This window comes from Bombyx mandarina, chromosome 01, assembly GCF_030267445.1.
Source record: "Bombyx mandarina strain Sakado chromosome 01, ASM3026744v2".
In the NCBI taxonomy this organism is placed as follows: domain Eukaryota; kingdom Metazoa; phylum Arthropoda; class Insecta; order Lepidoptera; family Bombycidae; genus Bombyx; species Bombyx mandarina.
Genome location: NC_143208.1, coordinates 8179901 through 8192068, shown reverse-complemented (window position 1 = coordinate 8192068; position 12168 = coordinate 8179901). Strand labels below are relative to the sequence as shown.

Sequence of the window (12168 nt, the reverse complement as noted above, 5' to 3'; positions counted from 1 at the left end):
ATTTTACTACAAAATCAATAACGACTAAACATGCCATTCATAGTACAAAGTAACTAAAAAAAACCTCCAATTGAGCTTTCTTGACTACCTTATCGTAAAATGGCTCACCTGTTGTTATCTTTTTGCAATCCTGATCTGGATTCTTGTCGGCTCTCTTTGTTTCCATAGTGGACTGGTGGTAAACTAGTATTTATTAGGTACCTAATTAAGTCTAAATGTTCCGACGATGCGAAAACATTTTGAATCTAATTTTATGGTAAGCTTTTGTTTGATATTGTAAGCCAGTTAGCCGCGATTAAGCAAACCCATGTTTGGCACTACTATTTTTGAAATATGAAATTACATAATAATATGTGAATTTTGTAAAAAAAACACGCTTATTTTTATCTAAAAAAAATTAGTATATATTGTCTTAATGAATATAAGTAGAAGACATCGATGGAACAAATACAAAATTAATCATTTTAGATTAAATTCAAAGTAATCCGAACCTAATGAGGGTGTGATTTGTGCTGAAATTACTAAAACATCTGCTACGCGATAAACGCTTAAAGGTGTATGTAAAATGACCTGACGTAATCTAAGGAGGAGGTATCGAAGGGCGACCACACAGATAGTACCAGGTAATTTTAAAACAATGTTATGGCGAATAAAAGAAAATATGATAAATATTATGTACCACACACGACTTTTCAAAGTGGGTGGCCGTATTGACAATGCTGACATCTACGAGCTCCGGTACTCACTTAACTTCAGGTGGGTCGTAAACTCGTGTACTTGTTAATAACAAAGAAACGATACAGAAATTAGTTAAAACTAATTGGTTTGTAGGAATTTCAATGATTATTTCGTTAGTTGGATTCAACAGTGATACACTTTTTAACTTCTAGCGCACTTGAACTAAAATGTCAGATTCTCGAATTGTTTATAATTTGACTAGTACAATCCTGTTAAGAAATTATTTGAACAGAAAATGTATAGTTGTAAATTGATCGAAGATAATTTGATAAAAACCTCCTTAGACTTGGTATCCTTCAAATCGTTCACCAATCAAACATGGAAATATGCAGTTATTGGATAATAGTGGCTACAAATTCTAACTATATATGCGCTATTAGTAAATACTATTACTAACATTGACATTAACTACGTGAATTTAATTTGTTTTTCTCTGAATAAAATTAGATGTAGCTTGAAATGGCTCCCGGAAATATGATTGAATATTCGCCATATTAATTATGTTTAAGTAAAATTAGGTAATAGATAAATAAGACGTACCGTACTGGTGAGCGCGCAAGTAGTGAGCGGTAAGTCGCAGAACACCTGTTTTGTCAATCTTCTTATTAGAAGCGACGACAGGGGGTACCATAGACGCCAATTCAGCTATGGACTGGTTCAGCTTGTCGCGCCGCTGCTTCTCAGCTTTATTCCGTAATTCTCGAGGACTCTCCCTGAAAGTAGACGATCCGTCACTTGATATAGAAAGCACAGTACCAGAGGTTTGCGATTCGACGTTTATACAAGTTATTCTATTGTTGTTTTTGGAACGAAGGTCCATTACAAGTCCGCGGTTCTAGCAGCCACTCGCCTGCGACGACCGATGGGACGCGAATGCCAGCCGGAGCCAGAAAGGCTTTCACGGTTCGAAACGTGCCTTTATCATGGTTTTTGCGAGCGCGTAGGTGTGCAATCGACGGGTGACTTTATCTGGCTGTGTGCTTCATTATATTTATAAATAAACACAATTTTATACGTTTTCAAACGAATGTTTTTTTTTATAAATTCCCTTTCGCTTTGTTTTTAATGTTCGTAGGTAAGCGAAATACAAGTCAAAGCTTGTAGATCCATAAATACTGGATAATCCATAATCTGGCCATAAATACTGTTACATAAAAACTTCTTTTTTTTAAATTTTTTAATTAATTTGAATTTGGAACGCGTATATTATTTTAAAAACTTCTTGCGATTTTACGCCATTTCACATATTTTTTCGTCGTTCGTATTGTTTCGAGTTTGTGAAAAAGAAGTGAAAACTAAAGCCAAAGCGTATCACGATACTGTCTTGGATCATGTTGTGAAACCTCTCAGCAATACACTTTTTAAAAATATACCGTGGACTTTTCTGCAAGTTTCTGCACCTGGTCACACGGCACGAACTATCCGAGCCTGGCTTGAAACCAACGTTCCGGACTTTATAAGAATCCTCATCTAGCCCAGATTTCAAATTATAGTCAGTTTTAGAGGACATGGCCTTTTTTTTACTATTTTTTTTTAACGTTGTGGTATCAATTTACGGATATCCAGTCCGGGGGGTAACGAACCGGGTTATGTCGAATTCCGGCGCCTCCCGAGAGGAAGAGGGAGATGAGGAGGGCCAAGGTCCTCCACCTCGCCGGATTCCTCGCAGGAGACTACGCCTGAAAAAGGCGCGCGAGGCGCTCGCCCCGCACAGCCAACTACCGCCTAAACCCCATCGAGCTCCACCATACCGGCTACACCAGACCTACGGTACCGCACTGCGCGCCGAAAGTCCGCTTTCGCCGGTACCCGTCCTGATGATAAGACGGGATTTCATCTCCGGAAATATCCCGAAGGACATCGTCACGGGAGATACACCGTGGGCGGCGCACAGTAGCCACCTTGCACCGCCCCACCACCGGACCGACAGTTGAGAACCAGGCGCCCCCGCACCCGCCACCCGACAGTCCCTACCATAGATATACCATAGATATACACTTAAGTCCCTACGGGGGTTGAGCTGGAGCTTCACGCCCGCGCCGCCCACCCCGCCTTCTTCCGCCCGCCGCGCTGAGGAGCTAAAGAGGGATCCCACTCCCGCTCCTCAGCCTCACGGAACGCCATTATCAGATCACAAAACCGTGACCGTGTCCTACGCCGGTATACCGCAGCCAAGATTTCGGCCTCGAGGTCCCTGGCCTGTTTTAAACGACACGGCGATATCGAGTCTCTTAAAAAATATTTGAAGCAAGCAGTGGCAAAATTTCCCTTGAAAGTAGTGCGTAAATCCATAGATTAAAGCCAAAGGTGGCCATTTCGAATAGATTTTTATTTTTTATTTTTTGCTTAAACTTTAATCTATAAGTATGTATAAATTTGAATAATATTACATTTCTTTATTAAAAAAATGCGTTTTCATTTGTAACAGAACTTATGGCTGGACTACATATATATCTATACTTATTTATATTAGTGTTCCCAGAGACAGCGACCAGGTAAGGTAGTTTATGTTTTAGCGTTTGAGTTATAAGGTTAATAATTGTATTAAATTGTAAATTGTTTTTCGCTTACTTGAGTAAACTATCTCACGGACCTCATTGCGCTTAGGTCAGTGTTCGGAGTCCATATTCACAATAAAGCGTATGCCGACATTCATCTTTAGACGCAAGGTCGAAGTCTCAATAGTAATATAGAGCGGTTGTCTCAAAGGCGGGATACTTCTCGTACTACATAATTCAAATTACGATTTAATCTCGCGTTTTTGAAGTGAAATTTCTTTAGGCGCGTTAAGGGTAATATTTAATTCTCGACAGATTCGTTACGTCTAGAGAGAAAAGATACAATTTAGGAAGAGCGAGAATGAGAAGATAGACAAAGCGTCTCGCAAACAACTTGACCCTGGAGACAGGGAAAGAACAAAGTGAGCTAGGTCGTTTTTCTTATACACAGCATTCCCTATTACAAGAGAAATTTACTTTAAGGGTAATGAAGTTCCCAGCAATAAAAAATAAAAAGGCGGGTTGTGACATTCACAACGTGTTTTTTAGGGACTCCTAGAGCCACTTTACCAATGTGCATATTTTATTTATATTTTTATTTTCCTGGAACTATATGATGTTGTCGTAGCCAAAAAGCTTACTTACATATTCATTAGAAAATATAAACGCATTAAGCCCATTCTAAAATTTCTTATTATATATTAAGGTTGAGTGTTGATTTCAAGAATTGCTTAATTCGGACTTCAGTACGGGGAAAATAAAAAATTAAATTCAGAAATTTCTTCGAAACTTTCATATTTATGGTCGATATAAGCAGCGTTACGTTCTTAAAAATGAGTTTTAAATTATTAATTCGTTGAATATTAAATATTACGATTTAGTTAACAGCGATTTAATTGAAACATCCTTGAAATATACTAAAGTTTACAATCATAACGGTATTGAACGTCCTGTTCAAATTGTTTTTTGTTGATCTAAGTTACATAAAAATTCTGAGAAATCTCGCCCACGCTTCGTTTTGAAAAACAATATCTTGTTTTAGTGCTATTAGAATGTCGGATCTCTAATAAGTTAATTTGTAATCGTATTATTGTAATCTTAAATTGATTAAATCACAACTGCGCAGGATTCAATAGTGATACTTCAAAACATACCTACACAGTCTTCGTTACAAAATAGGGATTCTGATGACGATTGCACCTCCATTTTGTAACAATGGCTATCGGAAAAATAACTTAGCGAATTAATTATCATAGAGTAGATTATTCTTGATGCCTTTAGCTTATCTTGTTTTTGCTTAGTCGCACACATGTAACTAACTATATGTATACTGGGTGTTAGGAGACCGCTTCCAAAAACGAAAACAGACGATAGTACTAAATAAATAAGTATTTGTGCGATTTTGGGTTTCATTGCTGGTTTTTTTTTAGTAATGTATTATTTATGAAACTATCGTTTCATTTAGCTGTACTAACATGATGGAGCGTAAATAATGCAAATAAAACGTTTTAAAAATGTGTTTGAAGTGAAACTTCTTTAGAATCGTTGTGATTTCAAACTCGATGAAACGAAATGAAACGAAACGAAAAAATAAGTGTGCCGCGATTGGCTTGCCGAAGCGGCTCCGAGCGGCGCCGACAAATCACGAAGCGCTCCACACGGTCTCGCGTCCCCGACTAGTTTTTGGAAGCGGTCTCCTAACACCCAGTATTATTTCATAGTAGGTGTTGCATAAAAAACAGTGTCATTGCGCTCTAGTACCGGTGTAATATTGTATGAAAACAAAAACATTGAAGAAAATTGTAGCAAAATATAAATAATTTTACTCTCTTTGAATATAGTGAATAAATTGAATCATAGAGTACCGAGTTTTTTAAGTTCGATTTGTTGTAGATATTATTATGTATTGTAATATTTGTCCAAATTGTTTTATTGGTATTCATTGGTGAAAATATATTTGTGCTCAAGCAAATAGTCGAAAATTCCTCTTGACCATACGGGTCCTTTTTATATATTTTTATTTGATGAGTGGACGAGCTTACACCGGAGTCCGTAAACATCAACCACATTAATTCTGCTGCCTATTTTGAGACCTAAGTTCTAAGTTTTTGAAGTACAACGACGGCCCCACCATTGAAATCGGAACGAATTACTGGTTCACGGCAGAAACAGGCAGGATGGTAGCACCTTCCCGTGCGGGGTCACTCACTAGATGTCCTACCACCAGTCAATATTTAATGTATTCCTATTCTAAAATTACAAGTTTCAGTTCAAGCAAAATATCGTTAATTGCAAATTGATATCAGAAAGTTAATGTGCAAAATATCAAATCGAGTCAAAGTGCAATAATTTTGTTTACGCAAAATTCTATTCGTTTACAAAATTAATCAGGACAATGATCGTTAAATTGCAGTTCATGTCGTTTAGATATTCGCTAGGAGACGCACTTTGTGTTTGATAATAGCCAATTGATTTGAAATCGAACACCGGCATATGTAAAATCATGATTTTTTTTATTGTTTCAAATAACAAAATGACGTGAGTTTTGCATAATGTGATTGTTTTATTGTTTTACTTATATATTTTAATTATAATATTAATGGAAAATAAACTGATGATGAGCTGCCTATAGAATGAATGGGTCGATCAGATGATTCGATAGAAGACATCGTCCTGTGTAGCACTGTTAACAAGTGTTCGTGTATTAATAAATATTTAAAGAATTTAATAGGAATCATTTTAGAAAACATCCATTCTGTTTTATTTAATCATCGTCTATCGGTGTTACCTTCTATCCCAAATTTGCATATTGTTTTTATCGTGATGTTGACTTCAAACGTGATAAACAACATGATGTATGCATCTTAAAGTAAGATACGTACGCCTAGTACAGTCGGTAAATCTGTAATATTTTTTTAGTTAAATACTTTTTATTAATTACTTTTTAGTTTATTAACTTTTATTAAATTATTTTTTAGTTAGTATAAAGAACAACTAAAAAAGCCTAAGGAAAAATTTAATAATGTTTATTGTTCAATTTATTAATGAGTTCGTTGTGAGGACTCATAATTTATTATCAATTTGTTACAATGTATGTATTCATGTTGATACTGAACTATATGTAGTTTATATGAATGTCCGTGGCCAGGTATGGCAAGATGTCACCAAATTGGCATCATTCGATCACAAATCATTCGTTGCCTTTTTAAATAGAATTTAATAGTCGTAGCGCTTCTTTGTAAACATAAAACGCATGTTTCATAAATCGTTACTAGAGATGATAAAATACAGGACACAATAATAAAAGTAAATATTGTTTTAAACTATTCACTTGGGGTGATTTAAAATAAAAGTCGTCGTGGCCTAAAGGATAAAACGTCGGGTGCATTCATGTTGAGCGATGCTGCACCGATGTTCGAATCCCAGGCGGGTACTAATTTTTCTAATGAAATATGTACTTAACAAATATTCACGATTGACTTTCCACGGTGAAGGAATAACACCGTGTAATAAAAATCAAACCCGCAAAATTATAATTTGCGTAATTACTGTTGGTAGGACCTCTACTGAGTCAGCGCGGGTAGGTACCACCGCCCTGCCTATTTCTGCTGTGAAGCAGTAATGCGTTTCGGTCTGAAGGGTAGGGCAGCCGTTGTATCTATACTGAGATCTTAGAACTTATATCTCAAGGTGGGTGGCGCATTTAAGTTGTAGATGTCTATGGGCTCCAGTAACCACTTAACAACAGGTGGGCTGTGAGCTCGTTCACACATCTAAGCAGTAAAAAAAAAAGATGTGTTCCGCTCTAAACACTTCACTTTCCCCTCTTTGTCCTTTCATGAGTTCTGTCTCATGCGAGATTCGGACATGGGTTGTTGAGCGACAGGAGGTTTTAGTCAGTTTGACTCCGACATGCCCCGCCCTCCATCCACAGTGGACGGCGGAAGTCCGGCGATTTCCTGTCATTTTCTTGAAAAAAACGCATGCTTACTTTTATACATATATTTTGTCTTTAGATAACATTTAACAAATAAAATCTGTGTATAATGTAATATAATATAATAATATAAATAAATAATAAATCAAAGACAATATCTTTGCTTCAAAATTATGTATTTTCAGTTTGATTACAAAATCTACCAAATCATCTTGTTACTCAAGATAGAGTGGGAGGGCAACGACATTAAGTTCTTACATTAACATTCATCAATCATCAAAGGCAAAGTATGTGACGATCACAAGATAATCTGCACTTCGACACAGGTGCACAATTGTTATGCTAGCGTTATTAGAACAGTAGCTATTGTCCATAACGTATATGCATACGTATGTGGAAATTATTATAACGACAACGTTGAACAAATTATGCACAGCCTTTGGTTTTACGTTTTTCTTTTAGGTATCGGGCATAATAGTGGATTGCCGCGCCGATCTAAAGACAAACGTGTGACGTTCGATGAAATTGGAAACCCGCTTCAGGCTCCGGTCGCTTGATAGCTTAATGCAGAAGAAATAGTCCATAATTTTATTTATACTAATATTATAAAGAGGAAAGATTTGTTTGTTTGTATTGATTAGGCTCTGGAACTACTGAACCGATTTGAAAAATTCTTTTACTGTTTGGAAGCTACACTATTCCCGAGTGACATAGGCTATAATCTTTTTTGAAAAAAATTAGGGATCTTTACTAAAACTCCAATAATGTAACCCAAGGTATAAAAAAAATACCTAAAATATTCTTTACATCGCGTTCCCTGCGAAAACTATTGATGATAGAATAAAATAATGTACCACAACTTTGTAGAACACATTATTATTTACAAAAAGTGTCGCGACAGTATATGTCTAACTATTATAGTTATGCCGCAATAAGTGTTATTTATTATAAAAAAAAAAACAATGTCAAATATCGTTGAAATTTTTGTTATAGACCCGAGCGAAGCCGTAGCGGGCCGCTTGTGTATTCATAATAAATATGTATGTATATTTATTCATAAATTTATTCTTTTACGAGGCAAACTTAGTTGCAGTCAATCATTGGTATATTAAATTAATTTATTTTGCTTTTGTTGTATGTACACGTACGTACAAGGCCGTTCTACTGTATGTACTAAGCTGGCTGTATCAAGTAAACAGTAAACAAATATCATGATTGATTTTGCACGTATCTATTCGTATTGATTCTAAGAAAAAAATCGAGATCCAAACAATTTTAATGGTTTATATTGCATCATAATTATTATTAATACTAGTAATAACAAAAGTATTTATTAATTTCCGGGTTTATTTGTCAACTATTTTACTTTTTGCTAGTCGATGTATTATTATTGTGTAGATATGAATTACATTTAAAATAACACTTCATATTCAATTGATATTAGTATAAATCTGACGGGGTTGCACAATTTGAAAAGCTTTTATTAAATCGCACTCTAGACTCAGTTGCGAAGGCAAGTTCCTATGAATGGAGTAGATTAAGCGCTGCGACATAAAAACCTCTAAGAGTTTTTGTTCAAGAAAACGGAGATTTCCTTATAACAGTGGCACTGGCAGGCTCTCAATAAATATTGTTATTCCTAGTTTGATTTACTATTTCACTGACTACAATAAATATTTATGATTTCATCTTGTACTTGTTTCTTAATTCAGCGCGAATTAAATCGTTTTCCGTATAGTGTATTTGGTCCTTGATTGTGAATTCCCGACTTCGGAAATGTTAAGTTAGATAGTTGCGATGTCACTTGAGTGTATTTGTAGTTTTCTTGGGTTTTTCGGCCTAACTAAACTAATGCTCGCCCAATTATCGAAATTCCACCATAATCACTGATCATTTATAGATTTCATTCATAGGCTATTTGATATCTTTCCTTTTTAATATTTAGGATTTGAATAGCTGACCGCTTCTAAAAAAAATTATAACACTAAAGCACGTCAATAGCTAATAATAGAAAATCATTTAACAAAGAACGAAAGCATGCCGGATGTAAACAATTCGAGCATTTACTTTACTTTCAGAAGAGAATTAATTAAAATGTTACGATAATTAATTGTTTATTTTTGATTATGTTTTCCATAACAAGAATAATTATTATTTTAATTCACTGACCTCTTTGTTGCTAATAATAATATTTTTATGAATCTATAGAGAGACCATTAATTTATAAAATTTTAATTTACATTCCAAAATTACAAAACTACAACAAAAGCGGAACTACGATTTTAATGGCAAATAAAGTGACAAGAGTCGCACTATTTTGTACCCCTTTTTAGGAAAATTGCGCGGACGGGGGAGTATGAAATTTCCCACACTTATAGAGAACATAGAGAAGAAGTGCATGACGCTAATTTTTTTTTTTTAAATTATGCTTTGAAAATATATTAAATCAACAAAAAAAACACTACACACACTACCGTGTATTTGACACAGACACATACTATTTGTTTATTGTCAAACTTTTGTTATTGCTTAAAGTCTGTAGTCAAATTGAAAATAAGTTAATATTGTTTATCTTTCTTAGCGAAATCTGTGACTATAGAAATATAAGTCTTTGACAATAGAACCATAATAATGTTCAAACTTATAATTTCAATTAATTGTAGTCGAATTTCGACTACTGCGGAACCACTGTGGGACCACTAGTTTTACTAAATTAACGATGTCTATCACATTGATTTCTGGTTGCGAATAATAGCATCATTATTATGAAATCTGTAATCACAGTACGTAAAAATGCGACTAAGGGTCGATATTAATTTTTTCTGAAAAAACCTCTATAAGTTAACTAAGTGTCATGGAATTTTTTTCGTATTTTTTTCCAGAACTGGTATAAGTTGACTTCTCACTTAGTAACAGGTTATCATTGAGTTTTGGAACACCCCGTATGTAATACTTTAAAGAAAAGAAAAAACAATGCGTTAAATATACTGCGTACATATATTTTAATTAAATGTCCCCGTCGGCCATACCTTCACTAAGATTTTAGTTATATTATAATATAGTATTTATCGCTCCTTAATTAGTTTTTTAATACAGTTGTGTTTTTATGTCATTTAATAATTTATCTATAATTAAATGAATCATTTACCCACAAAATACTGAAGTGATATAGCGGATTTTGCACTGTGTTTTTAATGCGCAATTTTTCGCCAGCGCAAGCCATAAAGCAGTTTCTTAGATGTTTCTTCGAAGTCATAAAAGTTTAGAATATTTTATATTTCTGTGCATGAAAGGTAAAATGTTGTATTCTTGTGGTTGTGTTTTCGGGGAAATGTCTCAATTAATGTTGAAAACCTTATTAGAATCCTTGCAAAAGTTTTGAAGTTGTAAGGTATTCAAAGGAAAAAAAAATAACGACTTCATTTTCTGTGATATAAAAGTTTTTCGTCGGAAATCACAAAACATTTTTTTGCAGTAGATGGTGATATACTATAAAGAATTTAGGGTCGGCTATGGACAATAGCAATGTCGGGAGTCAAATGTAAAATTAAAATCAAACGTAAGTAAATTGGATAATTAATTTGAATCGATTACTAAATATATGAAAAATTGTGATGGGCGTTTAGAGGGTATTATTTATTTATTACCTATCGTTTTCCCGCAAATCAAATTTTAGAACAGAATTTGTAAGTCAGATCATCGACGTCATTGTTCGTCATTGTTTCTTTTAATTTATCGAAGCGCTAAATGCTCAACTAATTCTAAACCGAATTTCATTTTGTGTTCATTGATCGACTGCATTTATGTTTATTTTGTGATATGAAAGTTTTTGTGAAGAATTTATTAACTCCATTGATCAGAGTCAAGACGTGTTGTTGAAGGGCTTATGCTGCTCAAATGTGTACGTAACTGTCATACAGCAGTAAGTCTCAAGATCAGAAGAGTAGGGTTTTCTCTCTCTCTCTCTCTTTCTCAGGAGTAGGGGTGGACTCCAATAACTTCTTGATGCGCTATTTGATTATACGCCAGAGTTTATTTCTTTCTTATCTTCACTTTTAACATCTTATCAATTGATTAGTGAAGACAAAACAGTTAAGTACTATTTTCTTGACGATTGACGAGCTTCAGTGTTAACAAATATTTTAATTTTTTTATATTATATATTTTTTTTTATTTTTTTTTTTATTGCGTAGATGGGTGGACGAGCTCACAGCCCACCTGATGTTAAGTGGTTACTGGAGCCCATAGACATCTACAACGTAGACGCGCCACCCACCTTGAGATACAAGTTCTAAAATCTCAGCATAGTTACAACGGCTACCCCACCCTTCAAACCGAAACGCATTACTGCTTCACGGCAGAAATAAGCAGGGCGGTGGTACCTATCCGCGCGGACTCACAAGAGGTCCTACCACCAGTAATTACGCAAATTATAATTTTGCGGGTTTGATTTTTATTACACGATGTTATTCCTTCACCGTGGAAGTCAATCGTGAACATTTGTTGAGTACATATTTCATTAGAAAAATTGGTACCCGCCTGCGGGATTCGAACACCGGTGCATCGCTTCAACACGAATGCACCGGACGTCTTATCCTTTAGGCCACGACGACGACAAATATAATATGTATATATTTTTATTATATCTAATTAACACGAATTCCCGGTCGAATGGGGGAATCGAACCCATGACCCCCGGTCAAGTAATCAGGGGCGCTAACTAATGCACCCGGTCAGTGAAAAAACATTGCCTTAATATTGAGTGGGGAGTATGCTCGCCTGTTTACTTCTGCCGCGAAGTAAGTAGTCACACGCTCATACCTTCGAAGAGCAGTACCTACAGCCGTTACACAATAAATAAATAAATAAAATAAAATAAATAAATATTTACTAACGATCACGCCACGTTAACTGGTCCCGTGATAAGTTCGTAAAGAACTTGTGTTACAGGTACCAGATAACGGAAATAAATGTAAGATTTTTATTATACACATA

At 35.0% G+C, this 12168-nt stretch overlaps 1 protein-coding gene and 1 long non-coding RNA gene across 9 annotated transcripts in view; both read right to left on the bottom strand.

Annotated features, from left to right (window-relative positions):
* Window positions 1-12168, bottom strand: part of LOC149503485 (uncharacterized) — a 222868-nt gene that overhangs the window by 121045 nt on the left and 89655 nt on the right. The window lies entirely within an intron of this gene.
* Window positions 1-12168, bottom strand: part of BmMET2 (juvenile hormone resistence protein II) — a 50028-nt gene that overhangs the window by 18476 nt on the left and 19384 nt on the right. For 5 of the 8 annotated variants that reach the window (XM_089728663.1, XM_089728668.1, XM_089728666.1 and 2 more), the window contains 2 exons: window positions 1279-1451; window positions 109-183 (listed from right to left, as the gene is read on the bottom strand). In XM_089728663.1, the coding sequence (XP_089584789.1) occupies window positions 109-183; window positions 1279-1369 (166 nt within the window). In that variant the 5' untranslated portion in view covers window positions 1370-1451. The remainder of the gene's footprint in view (window positions 1-108; window positions 184-1278; window positions 1452-12168) is intronic. The other 3 variants (XM_028176348.2, XM_028176349.2, XM_089728671.1) reach the window with 2 other exon arrangements.